Raw genomic sequence first — 13,682 nt, 5'->3', positions numbered from 1 at the left:
CTCTGAACCAGGCGGTGCGAGCCGGAGCTAGGCGAAAGCACAGCCGAGGTCAGAGCAGAAGCGTCCGCACCCCGTGGTGATGCAGGCAGGGATGGGGCGTGGCCAGTATGACTCAGGGCACGGGTTAGTCACAGTTCCCATGGCAACAGCCAGCACAAACCCACAGCCACCCCTGTCAGTTTCAGACACGGCCAGAACAGAATAGTTATTGCAACAAGAATCAGTTACACATGGATCAGTTGTTAGAAGAAATGTTCAAAAGTTTATCAGGAATTAGTACGGGGTTTGCAAATGTAAATCAATTGTCAGAAGAAATGCACAAATATTATCGGAAGTGCAAATTGGAGAGCAAAGTGCACAGAGCAGTAACTGGAGTCTCTCGCATCTCGAGCGCGGCATGGGCACTGACAGCGTCAGCGGCGGCGGCGGCCGCCAGCCAGCCAAGTGCCCACAGACTGCGTGGCGACCGCGCGGGGGTGGGAAACCCGAGTGCGGGGCGCGGCCCAGGGCGCGGCGGTGGCGGGGAGCGGCGGTCGCGCGCTGATGGCGTCAGCAGAGCGCCGAACCACGCTGAGATGGGGACAGCCACCGGGGCCGGGCGGGATGACCCAGACCGGGACTGGAACGGTGCCAGGTCCGATTGGGAGAGGGGAGAGGGCATTCCAGAGCTCACGGCCATGGCCGCGGTCGGTGCGGTGGGGCGCACTCAGGGTCAGTGCTCCTTCCCTCGTTCCCATGGCGACACAGAAAGAGATGGGTGAATCCAGGCTGTGCATGTGTTTGCGGGAGTTAAAGCGAACGCAGAAGTGTCTGAGAGGGACAGGTTTCAGGCACGGGTCCAGCACAGCCGACACTGGGTGTGAGCGGGGGCTGAGAGCAGGAGAGAGACACAGTCACCCCAATGCAGGCAGAAGCGGGGTGTGACTGTGCCAGAACTGCTCCCCTCCACACCACTCAAGCTTGTGCAAGCGGGGACTGGGCAGAGCCAAGGCAGGGATCTCCTTGGTTGCTGCCTCTCCACAGCAGGGTGCATTGTGGCAGCAACCAAGGAGATGCCGAAGTTTTTTCCACTACAGTGCACATCCAAATATTAACAACAAATGCACGGCACAGCCCAGAAACCACAGCAGCCAAAGTAAACATCTTTTTGCAAGCACATCTATTGCATCAAATGTCCCACAGCAATGCTGAGGGATGGGACTTCAACATTCACCGAAAAAATAAGATACAGTTAAGCCGCCACTTGAAATTATAAGGGTCTTCTCCAAACTTCTCCAATGTTTCTAAACGCTAACCCCAGATTTTTTTAGTTAGGTGACGGAATTGATCAGCAGATACACCCAGCCAGTGTGATGAAGAATATTAATTGTGGAACACAATGTAAAAAAGAGATATCATAATGAGAATTGAGATAGAAAATTGAATAGCATAAAACTTTTGTAGTTTATTATGTTTAGGTTTAAGTTAAGTTGTATTTTAACATTCTATTAATAATAGAATTGATTTTTATATAGTTTGGTTAGAGATTAAGTTTTGTTCAATTAGAGTATATCACTTTAAGTTTATCTTAGTTTGAGCCCTGAAAAACTTAAGTTTATAAGAGTTTAAATGATAATGGATTAAAAAATTGTTAATTTGATACATATAGATTTCATGTAGTTAATATAATTTAGGAATTTTTTACCAAGATTTTTATATATTAAGTTTAAGCAATGTTTGATTCAAAAATTATTTTAAGTTTTTCAAAGGTCAAGTTTATTTAATTAACAAAATTTAGTTGTTTTTCTTTAAGGATAAGAAGGTTTTGACTAAAAGAGTTAATGACATGATAATGAATATTGAGTTAAAGGGAAGACACAATCTATTGGATCCTTAGCTTTATTTTAGTCTTTTCTGTTTTATTGTGAGTTTATCAGTGTATAAGAGTCTTAAAAGAATTTATTCTGAGTTTTTCTGAGATTCACTTCATTATTTAACAATTAGTTATATAGTCTGTTATTTCTTCGTGTTTATTTCCAAATCCTTTCTTTTACGTTTAACTATTTAACCGTTTTATAAATGTTATTGCTAAGAAATTTTATCATGTTATCAAATGAAGCTCTGTGCTTTGTTTTTTCATAGTGAATTTTTGTATGTTTTATTGTTGTCTCATCTGTGGAGTTGTGTTATTACAGGTTTGTTCCTATGCACCCCTATGTTACACTTGGTTTGTCCCTAGTTTTCCCGCCTTACCCCATCTGTCAATCCTCCCCTAAAGTGCCGAGTCATTCCCTTGCCCCTCCCAGGCTCCCTGTCAGTCACTCGGTATCCCTTCCCATACACCTAGAAGCTTCCATCCTGGGTGCCGGGTGATTGGAGAGGGGCCTGGGGTCCCTCCCACATCCATCCCTCATTGGTTCCCATATGTGTCACCCCATACAAGAGCCACTCCCTATTCCACCCCCATTGGTCGACTGGTTCCCCTCCCTCTCAGTTTATAACATGCTGCAAGCACCTTGCAGGTGCTCTTGTTAGCAGGACTGTTCAAGTGTTGTTAGCCCCTGTCAGGCTGCAATAAACTTCAGACTTAGCCCTAGCAAGAGTCTCTCTTCCTTATCACGCCGCGGGATTCAGCAGCGCTTTCCGAACCCACGAAGCACCCTCCAAAGCCCTGCTGGGTCCAGTGGAGGGTGTTTCACCTGCCCCTCTCGCCCCATCGGGAGCTAGCCGGGGCAAAAAGGGATCTGGGACGGGAGCACGGCACTCATCCAAGTTACATATCATTCTAAGGTCTCATTTTAGATTTTAACTATATCATGCATTTTTCTAGGTGAACTTTCTAGTTTGTTTTTATATCTCTTGTGAGTGGAATGATTGCATTTCTATTTCTTATTGTTCTTAAATGTTTTTCAAAAAATCTCAGAGAGAGGTGCCTGAAGCATTCTGACAGCTTTTTATTACTGTTAATCTTATTATTTCTTCCAACTGAAAAACATCTGTTTCCTTCAAAGAAGTTTCAAGAAGAATCAATCCTTTTGTCATTTGATCAATTTATCAGTTTGAACTTCGAGTGTTTATTTTATATGAAAATGTTATAATAAGTTGTTATGTTTTAGGTATCATATATGTAATATTAGTATAAGCTTTGTTTAAGATAATATTTAAAAGACATCACTACAATTTAAAGTTTGGGTTTTGGCCAAGCCCTGATTTTAACTTAGACGGATGAGTTTGCCAGCAAAATTCAGAGGTTTTTGCACAAAAATTAATATTATGTAGATTATTTTGATCCACTGATTCGATCCTACACATGTGACAGCTAACACAGATTTGAGGTGAAACTTGTCAGCCCTGCCCGGGAAGGGATGCCAATTTTCACTGGAAACAAATGTTTCAGCTGTTTGCAGACTCTGAACTGCTAACACAATGTTTCTGATAATCATGCTTTGTTCAATTTTATATATGTTATTTAGAATCTTTCTTTTGAGCTCTCTTAAATTGTTTTTTCTGAATTTTATTACTGAGGTATTTTGTCTTATTCTGTATTATATTTCAACCTTCTTGTTTCAAAAGAAAAGAAGAGAAAGAGAGAAAAAAAAAGTGTAAAGAGAAAAAAGAAAAGAAATGAAGAAGTACCTGAAATAAGGCTAAAATAAGCAATGAAAATTTTGTATATTTTAATCTTTTGAGATAATTCTTTTGTAGTGTCCAAGATTAAAAAAAAAGTTTTCCTATTTACCATCTGAGTAGGAGTTGCCTTGGGGCAGTTTTCCTTATCTGCTGTTAATAACCCCATCAATGCCTTGCCGCATGACTCAGAGATAACACTGTCCAGGAGCAGTGATTAAGGACACACCGCATGACTCATAATAACCCGTTGTGAGATGCTCCACCCAGGGGGGAGGAGCTAGGCATTCCCACCTGGGTAAAACTGGGGATTTCTAGACAGAGGGGCAGCCTTTTCACAGGTTCTCTGAGAAGACACAGCAACTACATCTGCCATCCCAAGAGGACTGCAGCTACTCCAATTTGGACTGCTACCAGCATGCTGGCCAGGTGGTATTCTGACTTTCTCAGTAGTCTTTCCCTTTGTATTATTGCATGTATTTTTTGTCCTTTTCCCCTTTTCCCAATAAATTGTATTTCTGACTTGGAGTCTCTCACTGGTTTTGCTTTCAAACCAGAACATGTAGACTTAATTTCGCTAATTGTCAAGGCAAATATAAGGAGAGTGCCAGACACAAGACAAATCAAATTGAAAAAATCAGTCAAGTTAATAACTTTGAGCAAGAATTGTAGTAATGTTTTCACAGAAGTTTAAAGTGGATCTTTGTTTTTAGCTTACAAGCCCTCAAAAAGAGTTCTTATAGATTTAGAGATAGTGGCTCAGATTATTGTTAAGGCAAACACCAGATTGCTGACAATGTCAGGCAAAGATTTCTTAATCATTCATTTACATTTAAATAAAAAATATTTTAAGTGGACAATCCGAAGTCACAAGATTTTTCAATCACGTTGTTAAAGTACCCAGAAGTTTACACAGTTCATTTTTTAGCTCACAAAATGTTAAATGCAAAAATAAGTTTTAGAGAAAAATCAAAAATAAGTTAAGAATCAATAGAAAAGATGACCGTGTTTACTAATAGTTCAAAGAAAACTCACAAATGACATGGAAAATTCCAAAAACAAAGAAATGAGAATCAGATGTAAAAAACAGTACAAGGTTCACCACAGAGTTTTTCAGTTATTTCAGAAGCCATCAATCTGATCACAGATTCAGTGTATATTGCAAATGTGGTCAAACAATTAGAGGAATCACTTTTAAAACATACAGACAATGAAGTTTTATATTCATATCTATTATGCATAAAAATAATCCTAGAAAACAAAGAACATGGATATTTTGTTATACACATCAGAATGCATTCTTCACTTCTGAGATTTTTAGTAGAAGTGAATGTTCATGTAGACAGATTCACAGTGCCCATCTCACAGACACTGCCAGACATTTTTGAACAAACAAAATTGAGCCATGCATTTTTTCACAAAAATATACAAACATTGATGGAATCCTTTCACCTTTCTGAAAGTCAGGCAAAGGAAATCATCAGTGCTTGTCAGAGTGTCAGTTTGTACAGCGTCCTGTATCCACAGGAGTGACCAATTAGAGAGGTTTGAAAAAGTCTTCAGCTGTGGCAAACTGATGTCACAAAATATGCATCTTTTGAGAGGCTTAAACACATTTGTGTTTCAGTTGATATATTTTCACATTTATGTTTCTGTTCACACATTTCCAAGAGCAATTTTTAGATCATGAAATACAGGGAAAACCACAAAACACATCATACCTTAAAATCCATTTAGATAAACAGATAAGGAGGAGGCAAGAGCAACATCTCACATGCAGTTGAACAAAGCTTTATATGTGAATTGTCCGACATTTTACAAACAGTGCACGAGCAGAACTAAGAAAAAATTCTTTAGTTTTAATCAAAAACCCAGAGTCACGACAAATTGAAAGTCTATTTACATTAATAACTTAGAGCAAGGGTTTCGTTTGTGTTTCTATAGAACAAGGACTGAAACAGGTATCAGCAAAGCACATGAAACCTTATTGAGTGCAAATGCCAGTGAACACAAACCAAAGAAGCAGAGAAGCAAGCATGCAGACGAAGATGGACAGCAACACTGCAGACAACGTCAGACAACGATTGGCAACTCAGAGACTTGGGGTTTTTCTGGGGAATCAAGTGTTGTTTGGGTGTTGCTGCATTGCGGGGTTTCTCACAGAGGTTGGGGACATGGACATGGGGTTCAGACAAATAGTGTTCATGTGCTTCATTCCCTTGCTTGTTGCCTTAGGCAATGGGACAAGCTTTCCCATGAGACAACCAAGGGAAAATGTGTAGGAAACTTTGGCAAAAGCAGCGGGTCTAGACAGCATTTACCTAACCCATTCAGAACTGGAGAAACAATTTTCAACATGCTTAGTAGGTGTGCCAGTGAAGGAATGACCAATTCCAAAGGACATCCTTTCAAAAAGTTCTAAAGTCTTTTTCGGATCCTGTGGAAGGATGGCATATTTCGACACAGCTCCTTCCTATAGCTCACTTTAAACCTCCAGAGTTAGACATTTTTTGGGTCAACAAAAATGAAGTTTAGTATCAAATTCAATCCATTAAGAGTAGCAAAGACAAATAATTATATAGTGGATATCATTCCAAATCAGTTCTTTTATAGAAATGCGTCATCCTAGTGCAGTTACACCAAAGTGACGAGCAAACTATCTCTTCAACACCCAGCCAATTTACCGAAGGGAGTGTTTTTTGATTTACGGGGGCAAAATTTGGCCTGCTATCCCTGCAAAAGTCAAGGGCAGTCCATGCAGCATTGAAGAACTTTCATTGATAACACCTGATTTAAGAACTTAAAAAGAGCAAACACACAGGAGAGGAAAAAGATCCTTTAAACAATATAGCCAAATTGTGATAATAATGTTTGTATCTAAGACAAGGCTTAGAGAATTGCAGTAGCAATTTTCTCACCCCAAACAGCGTTAGGGGTGGCCTTGACACAATTGGACCGCATACCATGCTAGATTGAGCAAACACAGTTGTACCGTTTCGTCTGCACTGAGTGACATGTTAACAGATATCAGCAGTGCAAGACAAGCAGTGCTTCAGAACAGAGGGGCAGTTGATTATTTGCTACTGTCACATGGGCACAGATGTGAAAAATTTGAGGAGATATGCTGCATGAACTTGTTTGATCATTCAAAATCTATTTGTAAAAATATAAAACAGATGCAAAGTAGTATCAGCAAATTGAAAAAAAAAAAACTTACAGGATTCTGGTGAGATTATTTCATTGGCTATTTTAATCTTTCACCATTGTAGAGAAAACTTTTTAAAATAGTGTTTTATATTCTTATAGGGCTTGTAATTCTACTTGTTCTGCCATGCATTTTCATGTGCATTCGAAGAGCCTTAAACAACATGGCAAAACAAATATTTCTAGTTAAAACAGAGAGGGGAGATGTGGGAATTCAAAATGTCTCTCAGACATTTTTAGAGGTTCCAGGCCTTAGTCAGAAGCATTTTAGACCCTGGCAGACAGCTAGAAACAACTGTGATTTTGAGTTTGAGCCATGGAATGAGTTACCAACTTTAGAGGTAGAACAAACAGTCACAAAGAGTTAGATAGTATAATAAAAGTAGTTACAAGGTAGAGGGGAAATTTTTTTAGTATTGTACTAGGAGATTTTAGCACATGTACAGGGGAGTTTTTACTTTGTACATAGGGGTCAGAAGTTCTAAGATGGAGGAAAGTAGTCTAACCCTGTTCTTCCTCCTTCTTTTTCCTTGCCTCCATGTTCTTGGTGATGTTGGCATTCACAGATTAGTTTAAAGTAGAAAAGCACTTTCTAATATAAGTAATAGGTATTGGGGAAATACTACAAACATGTAATACATAATATATCTTATAAAAGATAGCAGCAGCCCTGGGCGGGGGGAGAGACGAAGAAGACAGCAGACAGAGAGGATGTCAGGGTGTGTGTGTGCCTCTACCCAGGCCACTGATCAAACAGCCGCAGCCCGAGAACATAATCTGTTAGATAACTAGCAATAAATCATCTTGAGACCGAACAACAAAAGACTGCAGAGTTTTTCTTTAGAAGCACAGGTTAGAAGAGAAATTTCACCACCACATGAGAACCCAAAATAAGGCCGGGGTTCCCACAGGAGGGGCAAGGTTAGGTGACCACAGGCCCTCCAGCCACGAAGACTGAACAGTTGAGTCCTCATGGTGGTGCATCTCTCCCTCACCCCTTCTAGCCACACTTAGCTGAAAAAAGCTCATAAGGTTTCACTTTGACAAACAGCACCTGGGCTCAGCTTTTCTGGAGTTTATCAGAAACCCTTTGCTCCTCAGAGTCCCAGTTGTCTAACAAGTTCATGTTTTCTTTATGAACAGCCTTGGAAACTATTTTTCTTGTTTGCCTAGCATAACATCCCTGTTCTCATGCTTTCAACTGTGTGCCAACCCACACTGTGGCCAGGATGAAACATTATTATGACTAAAGCCCACTTTCTTGTGACGCCATAAAACGCTGGTCTAAAATGAGAACCTTTGAGCTCTTCTAGACTGAAGCAGCTGTGACCAGCAACCTCTCTCTGAACTGGGCTTCTCAGAGCCCACTAACTCGCAAGTTTGCAGTACTCAGACGGCAGCTGAACAAAAATTAATTATAAGCTAATACCCCCACTCCTCAAGGCTCAACTCTTTGCACAATGAAAAGATGCAAAAGCACCCAGAGTGAGTATTTCACTGCCTTTGAGGGGAATTTTTTCACAGGTACTTTTCACTGACTCTGCCTGTGTGCATAAACATATACATATACTACAGCAAATTTTGTGAGAAATGCTGCTCTCTTAGATGCTCAAGTATCTTGGATATCAAAGTCAGGTTTGTAAGTAAGGTTAAGTTGTAAGTTAGATTAAATGCTGTTAAGTGTTAATTCCTATGTTGAATTGTTAAGTTTAAGGTTTAAGTAAAGGTGTAATTTAAGGTTAAATACTTCTGAGTGCTGTTAAGCTTTTAGGCTGTATTCTTTTTTATACTTGCCCTCTCTGTCCTTTTGTCACTTGTCACACACTCCTAAAATACACACACAGCCCTAGACAGCTCTCAGTTAGTTTCTGTTTTGATTGCCTGGATTTTAGCTGGGGTTTGGGTTTTTTCCTCTTTTTCTTTGGTGTAACTGACTAATAGGTAGCAGAGTAAACCTTGCAAAGAACTTTGTCATTGCTTAATATTAAATCAGGTTTTTACTGATACCCTTGCTGATGATTTTTTAAGTGTTCTCAAGCACTCATTCATAACAGCTGTCTACCAATATACAGGAAGCACCTCATGCTCACAAGCTTTGGTCCTCACAGGGGAAGCTCAACCACTCTGGTATCTCCAGAGTGACAAGACAGCAAGGCATCAGCAATCCAGTAAGTTATCTTTGATGATAGCTTCCTTCTCTAAGTGACAGAGAAGGTAAAAAGGAGATGTGCAATACTGGCACTTGTTCTCACCAACAAGGAGAGGCTGGTGAGGAACATGAAGCTCAAAGGCAGCCTTGGCTGCAGTGATCATGAAATGCTAGAGTTTGAGAGAAACGTGAGTAGTGAGAACAGAGCAAAGCAAACCCAGTACCCTGAATTTCAGCAGATGCAGCTTGGCCTCTTCAGGGATCTGCTTGGCAGAGTACCAGGAGATAAAGCTCTACAGAAGCTATATAGCATATAGGACAAGCAAGGACAGGTAGTCTGGGAGGTATACAGAGAAACTGTCCAAGAAGCCAGAGATGAGTTTAAGAAAGCTAAAGCCCTGAGAGAATTAAATGTGATTAGGGATGTCAAGGGCAACAAGAAGAGCTTCTATAATGGTAACAAAAGGAAAACTGGGAAAAATGCTTGACCTCTCCATAAGGAAACAGGAGACCAGGGATATGAAGAAAGCTGAGGCAAAAAATCACTCGTGCTGCACCACAGGAAAGTTTAGATTGGATATTGGGTTCATTAAATTACTTTTTGCCTCCATTTTCCCTGGTATTTCAGTCACATCATTCATGTCACAGGAAGAAAGAGCAGGGACTGGCAGAATGAAGAACACTGTAGATCAGGTTGGAGCCCATTTAAGGAACCTGAAGGTGCACAACTCTATGGGACCTGCTGAGATGCATCAATGAGTCTTTAGGGAGTCTCAGCAAAGACACTACCCATTGCATCCACTGCATCTCAGAAGTCATTACAGCCCAGTAAAGATTCCACAGACTAAAAGAGAAAAAAGATAACCCCTATTATTACAAATGTAAGAAAAGAAAGGCATAAGGAACTATAGGCTTGTCAGTCTCACCTCAGGGCCCAGCAAGCTCACACTGTAGATCCCCATGGTAACTATACTGAGGGACATGCAAAATAAAAAGGTGACTGATGATGGTCAACATGGCTTCAGTAGGGGCAAATCACGCCTGACAAATTTGGGGGCCTTCAACACAACTATAGTGTTGGTGCATGATGGAAGAGCAACCAACATAATCTACTTGGATAGGTGCTAAGCATTTGACACTGTAACACAGGATATCCTTGTCTTGGAACTGGAGAGACACTGATTTGACAGCTGAAACAAGTGGATAAGGAATTGGCTGAGTGGTCAAACTGTAAAACGTGGTCAAGACGTCCCTGTCCAAGTAGTCACTCATTCCTTAGGGGTTGTACTGAGATCACTGCTGGGTAACACCTTCGATGGTGTCATGACAGTGAGATCAAGAGCACCCTCAGCAAGTCTGCCAATTACATCTGGCTGCGTTGTGCGGTCAACATGCTGGAGGGAAGCAATGCCACAGGGGAACATGGACAGGCTTGGGAGGTGGGCCTGTGTGAACATGACAGCAAAAAGTGCAATGACTCCACCTAGGTTAGGGCAATCCCAAGCACAAATACAGGCTGAGCAGAGAATGGAGAGCAGGCCTGAGAAGGACTTCCATGTGCTAGTGGATGAGAGGTGGGACTGACCCCACAATGTGCACTCACAGCCCAGAAAGCCAAACATGACCTAGGCTGCACCCAGAACAGTGTGGCCAGCAGAGGAAGGGAGGGGATTCTACACCTCTGCTCTGCTCTGGTGAGATCCCACCTGTAGTGCAGCAACCAGCTCTGAGGTCCCCAAGATACAAAGGACACAGATCTAATCAAGCAAGTCCATGAAGATATTCAAGCAGCATCCCTCCCATGAAAGTAGTCTCAGAGCTACTGCTGTTCAGCTTAGAGAAAAAAAGGCTTCAGGGAGACATTACAGCACTTTCCAGTACCCAAAGGGAGCCTACAAGAAATCTAAGGAGGGACTTTTTATAAGGACATGTAGTGACAGGACAAGGACAAGTGGTTTTATATCAAAAGACAGTAAGTTTAGATAAAATATTCAGGAGAAATCTTCAGTGTGAGAGTGGCAAGACACCGAAACGCCCAGAGAAACTGTAGATGACTCATCCCTGGAACTGTCCAAGGCAAATCTGCAGGAGGCTTAGAGCAACCTGGTGTTCCAACCTATGGCAACAGGGTCAGAACTGATGACCCTTAAAGATCCTAAGATCTTTAAGATCCTTTCCAACACAAACCATTCTATGATTAAACAAGTTACCATGAGACAAAAATAAACAATTCATGTGTAAGTATCAGATATGTAATCAAAATTCAGTTTGCTTTTCAAGCAATTACCAGTTTTACACTTTGGTTTATTTTTCATAAAAGGTTCAGGGGAAATCTTCTTATTTAAGGAGTGAAAAATTTGATTTTAAAAGCGATTGTGCCACTGTTGAAAATGTTATAATAATCAGAAGTCTAAACTGCCTAGTGGAGATGAGAGCCCAGTGTCAAAAATGTAACAGTCACCTTAAGCTGACATCACCATTTATGCCTGAAAAATATATGGATGCTTTTTTTTATCTGAAGAACCTGAGTTCCAAAAGTTAGATTCAGAAAGGTCAAACCCTACACTTGAGGTGCTGGAGTATGCCCACTAAAGAGCAACAAAGCTGGTGAAGGGTCTGGAGCATAGATCCTATAAGGAGCAGCTGACAGAGCTAAGGGTGTTCAGAAAAGGAGGTTCAGGGGAGAGCTTATCACTCTCTAAAACTCCCTGAAAAGAGGGTATAGCTATGTGACGGTTGGCCTCTTCTCCTAAGGAACAAGGAATCAGACAAGAGGAAAAAGCCTCATGTTTGCTATAGGAAAGTTCAGAAGGGATACTGGGAACATTCGCTTCACCAAAAGGATTCTTAAACATTGGAACAGGCTGTGCAGGGAAGTGATTGAAGTCACCATTTCCAGAGGTATCTTAAAAGCCTTACAGATGTGGCACACAGGGACATGGTTTAGTGGTGGATTTGGCAGCGCTGGGTTAACGGTTGGACTTGATGACTTTAAAGGTATTTTCTAACCTAAGTGATTCCATGGCTCTGCTTTATTGATAAAGTACCTTCCTTATTCCTGTCTGAGAAGTGTGAATGGTTTCTCATTTCCTGTATTAACAATTATGCTTAAACTGTAAGTATTGTGCAGTGCTTTTATGATCAGTTCAAAGAATAACCTAATTAGTGATTACCATGCAGTGATAAGCAACTGGCTTACACAAATACAAAGGAGTCTAACTAACTGTTTTCACTAGAAAATCTCTCTAGCTGGAATAAACAAAGATCTGAGCGCTCATACCTTTCTCAAGGTGAGCTTATTCATTCAATAATAACAACCTTCATATTTACATACATCCTGTAATTTCTTTAGCTTGCTGACATAACCTTTAATAACTCTGACAAAGCCTTATTAAGTGTAAGCACTAAAAAAAAAAAATCAAGAAATCAGCATCATCTCTAAGCTATTTTTTTATTTTATGCTGCATTTCAAAGAGATCAGAAAAGCAAGGAAGCATTGAAAACCCATATGCTATTGTAACCTATTGGCTTTTCTGTATTTAATCCACACATCTATTTCCTTCACCCAGCAGGGTGAAAGACACTTCACCCTGCTGTGGTATACTTAAAATGTGAAGATATTATGCTACAAGAAGATACACCTCATCTTTCTTTTAAGGAAAGCTAACAAGGAGGACAATTCCCAAGATATGATCATGATGATTAGAGATTCAAAAAAGATTATTCCTATAAACAGTATTTACATAAGGACAAACTATATTTTGAACAATACATAAAATTTGCAGTTCTTAATGACTTTACACTGAGAAAAATCTGTAACTTGAAAGCAAGATGGTTTATGACATATCGCAGCTGTTTCTGTACCTAAAAAGCACACGTACCTTTTCCTAAATGTGTATTTATACTCATGTATCTAGCTGTTCCTGTAAGGCTCTTGTGTTCTCGATATGGTATGTGCTTCTTTGTTTCTGGATCTACGTACTCCTTTGCCAAACCAAAGTCTATAATGTGAATAAGTTGCTGGGTTTTGTTTCCAGGTCGTCCTATTAAGAAGTTCTCAGGTTTTACATCTCTGTAAATCAAGTTCTTTGAATGGACATATTCCATACGAGAAATCTTCAATAAAAGAAAAAGAAAAATAGACAAGGAAGCTTGTCTTAGTTTAAGCATCAGGTTGCCACATTCAAATGTGTTAGAAGCTAAATATCTTATATTGACTTTACACATAGAAGAAATCACCCCTCCTAATATCTTAAGACCAAAGCAGTATTGTTCTTAACAAAGTATCTCCCAGTTAAAGTTAATGAAAATTGTACACTTTTCCACAGCAGATACACCAACTGGTGTATTGCAAACTTTCACACTGGAAATTAGTCATGAATCCTGCACACAAAAGAAGTTTTTGTCTCTCAAAAGAGCTCGCACAAGTATGTTTTCTGTACATTAAAAGTAAAACCAGAAATTATGTCACCAAGCAGTAGGCAGCAAAGTTTAATGTGGATCTATTACATGTTAAAGAGATAAATGACAGAAGCACTTGAAGTTCATTACTACGCATATAAAGTTCATTCTAGCTGGACTGCGTTCTAGCAAAATAGCCACATTCAGAAAAGTACAGAAATAGTAAATAAAGCTGATCTTTGGACTTGTGAGAACTTGAGCATTTAAAAAAAAAAAACTTGATCATTTTGACTGTAAATAAATTCAATGTGTCTGTATGTCT

The 13,682-nt window shown here is 40.2% G+C and overlaps 1 protein-coding gene across 14 annotated transcripts in view; it reads right to left on the bottom strand.

The window, feature by feature from the left end:
• The window catches only part of CSNK1G3 (casein kinase 1 gamma 3), a 228,019-nt gene that overhangs the window by 166,459 nt on the left and 47,878 nt on the right, over positions 1–13,682 (bottom strand). For all 14 annotated transcript variants that reach the window (XR_014951366.1, XR_014951367.1, XR_014951368.1 and 11 more), the window contains one exon: positions 12,841–13,075. Coding sequence is in view for 8 of the 14 variants with exons in the window: in XM_085566822.1 (XP_085422948.1) it covers positions 12,841–13,075 (235 nt within the window). In the remaining 6 variants the exon portion in view is untranslated. The remainder of the gene's footprint in view (positions 1–12,840; positions 13,076–13,682) is intronic.

The sequence above is a fragment of the Lonchura striata genome, chromosome Z (genome assembly GCF_050655825.1).
Source record: "Lonchura striata isolate lonStrDom1 chromosome Z, ASM5065582v1, whole genome shotgun sequence".
NCBI lineage: Eukaryota > Metazoa > Chordata > Aves > Passeriformes > Estrildidae > Lonchura > Lonchura striata.
This window is presented reverse-complemented; position numbering and strand designations above follow the sequence as displayed.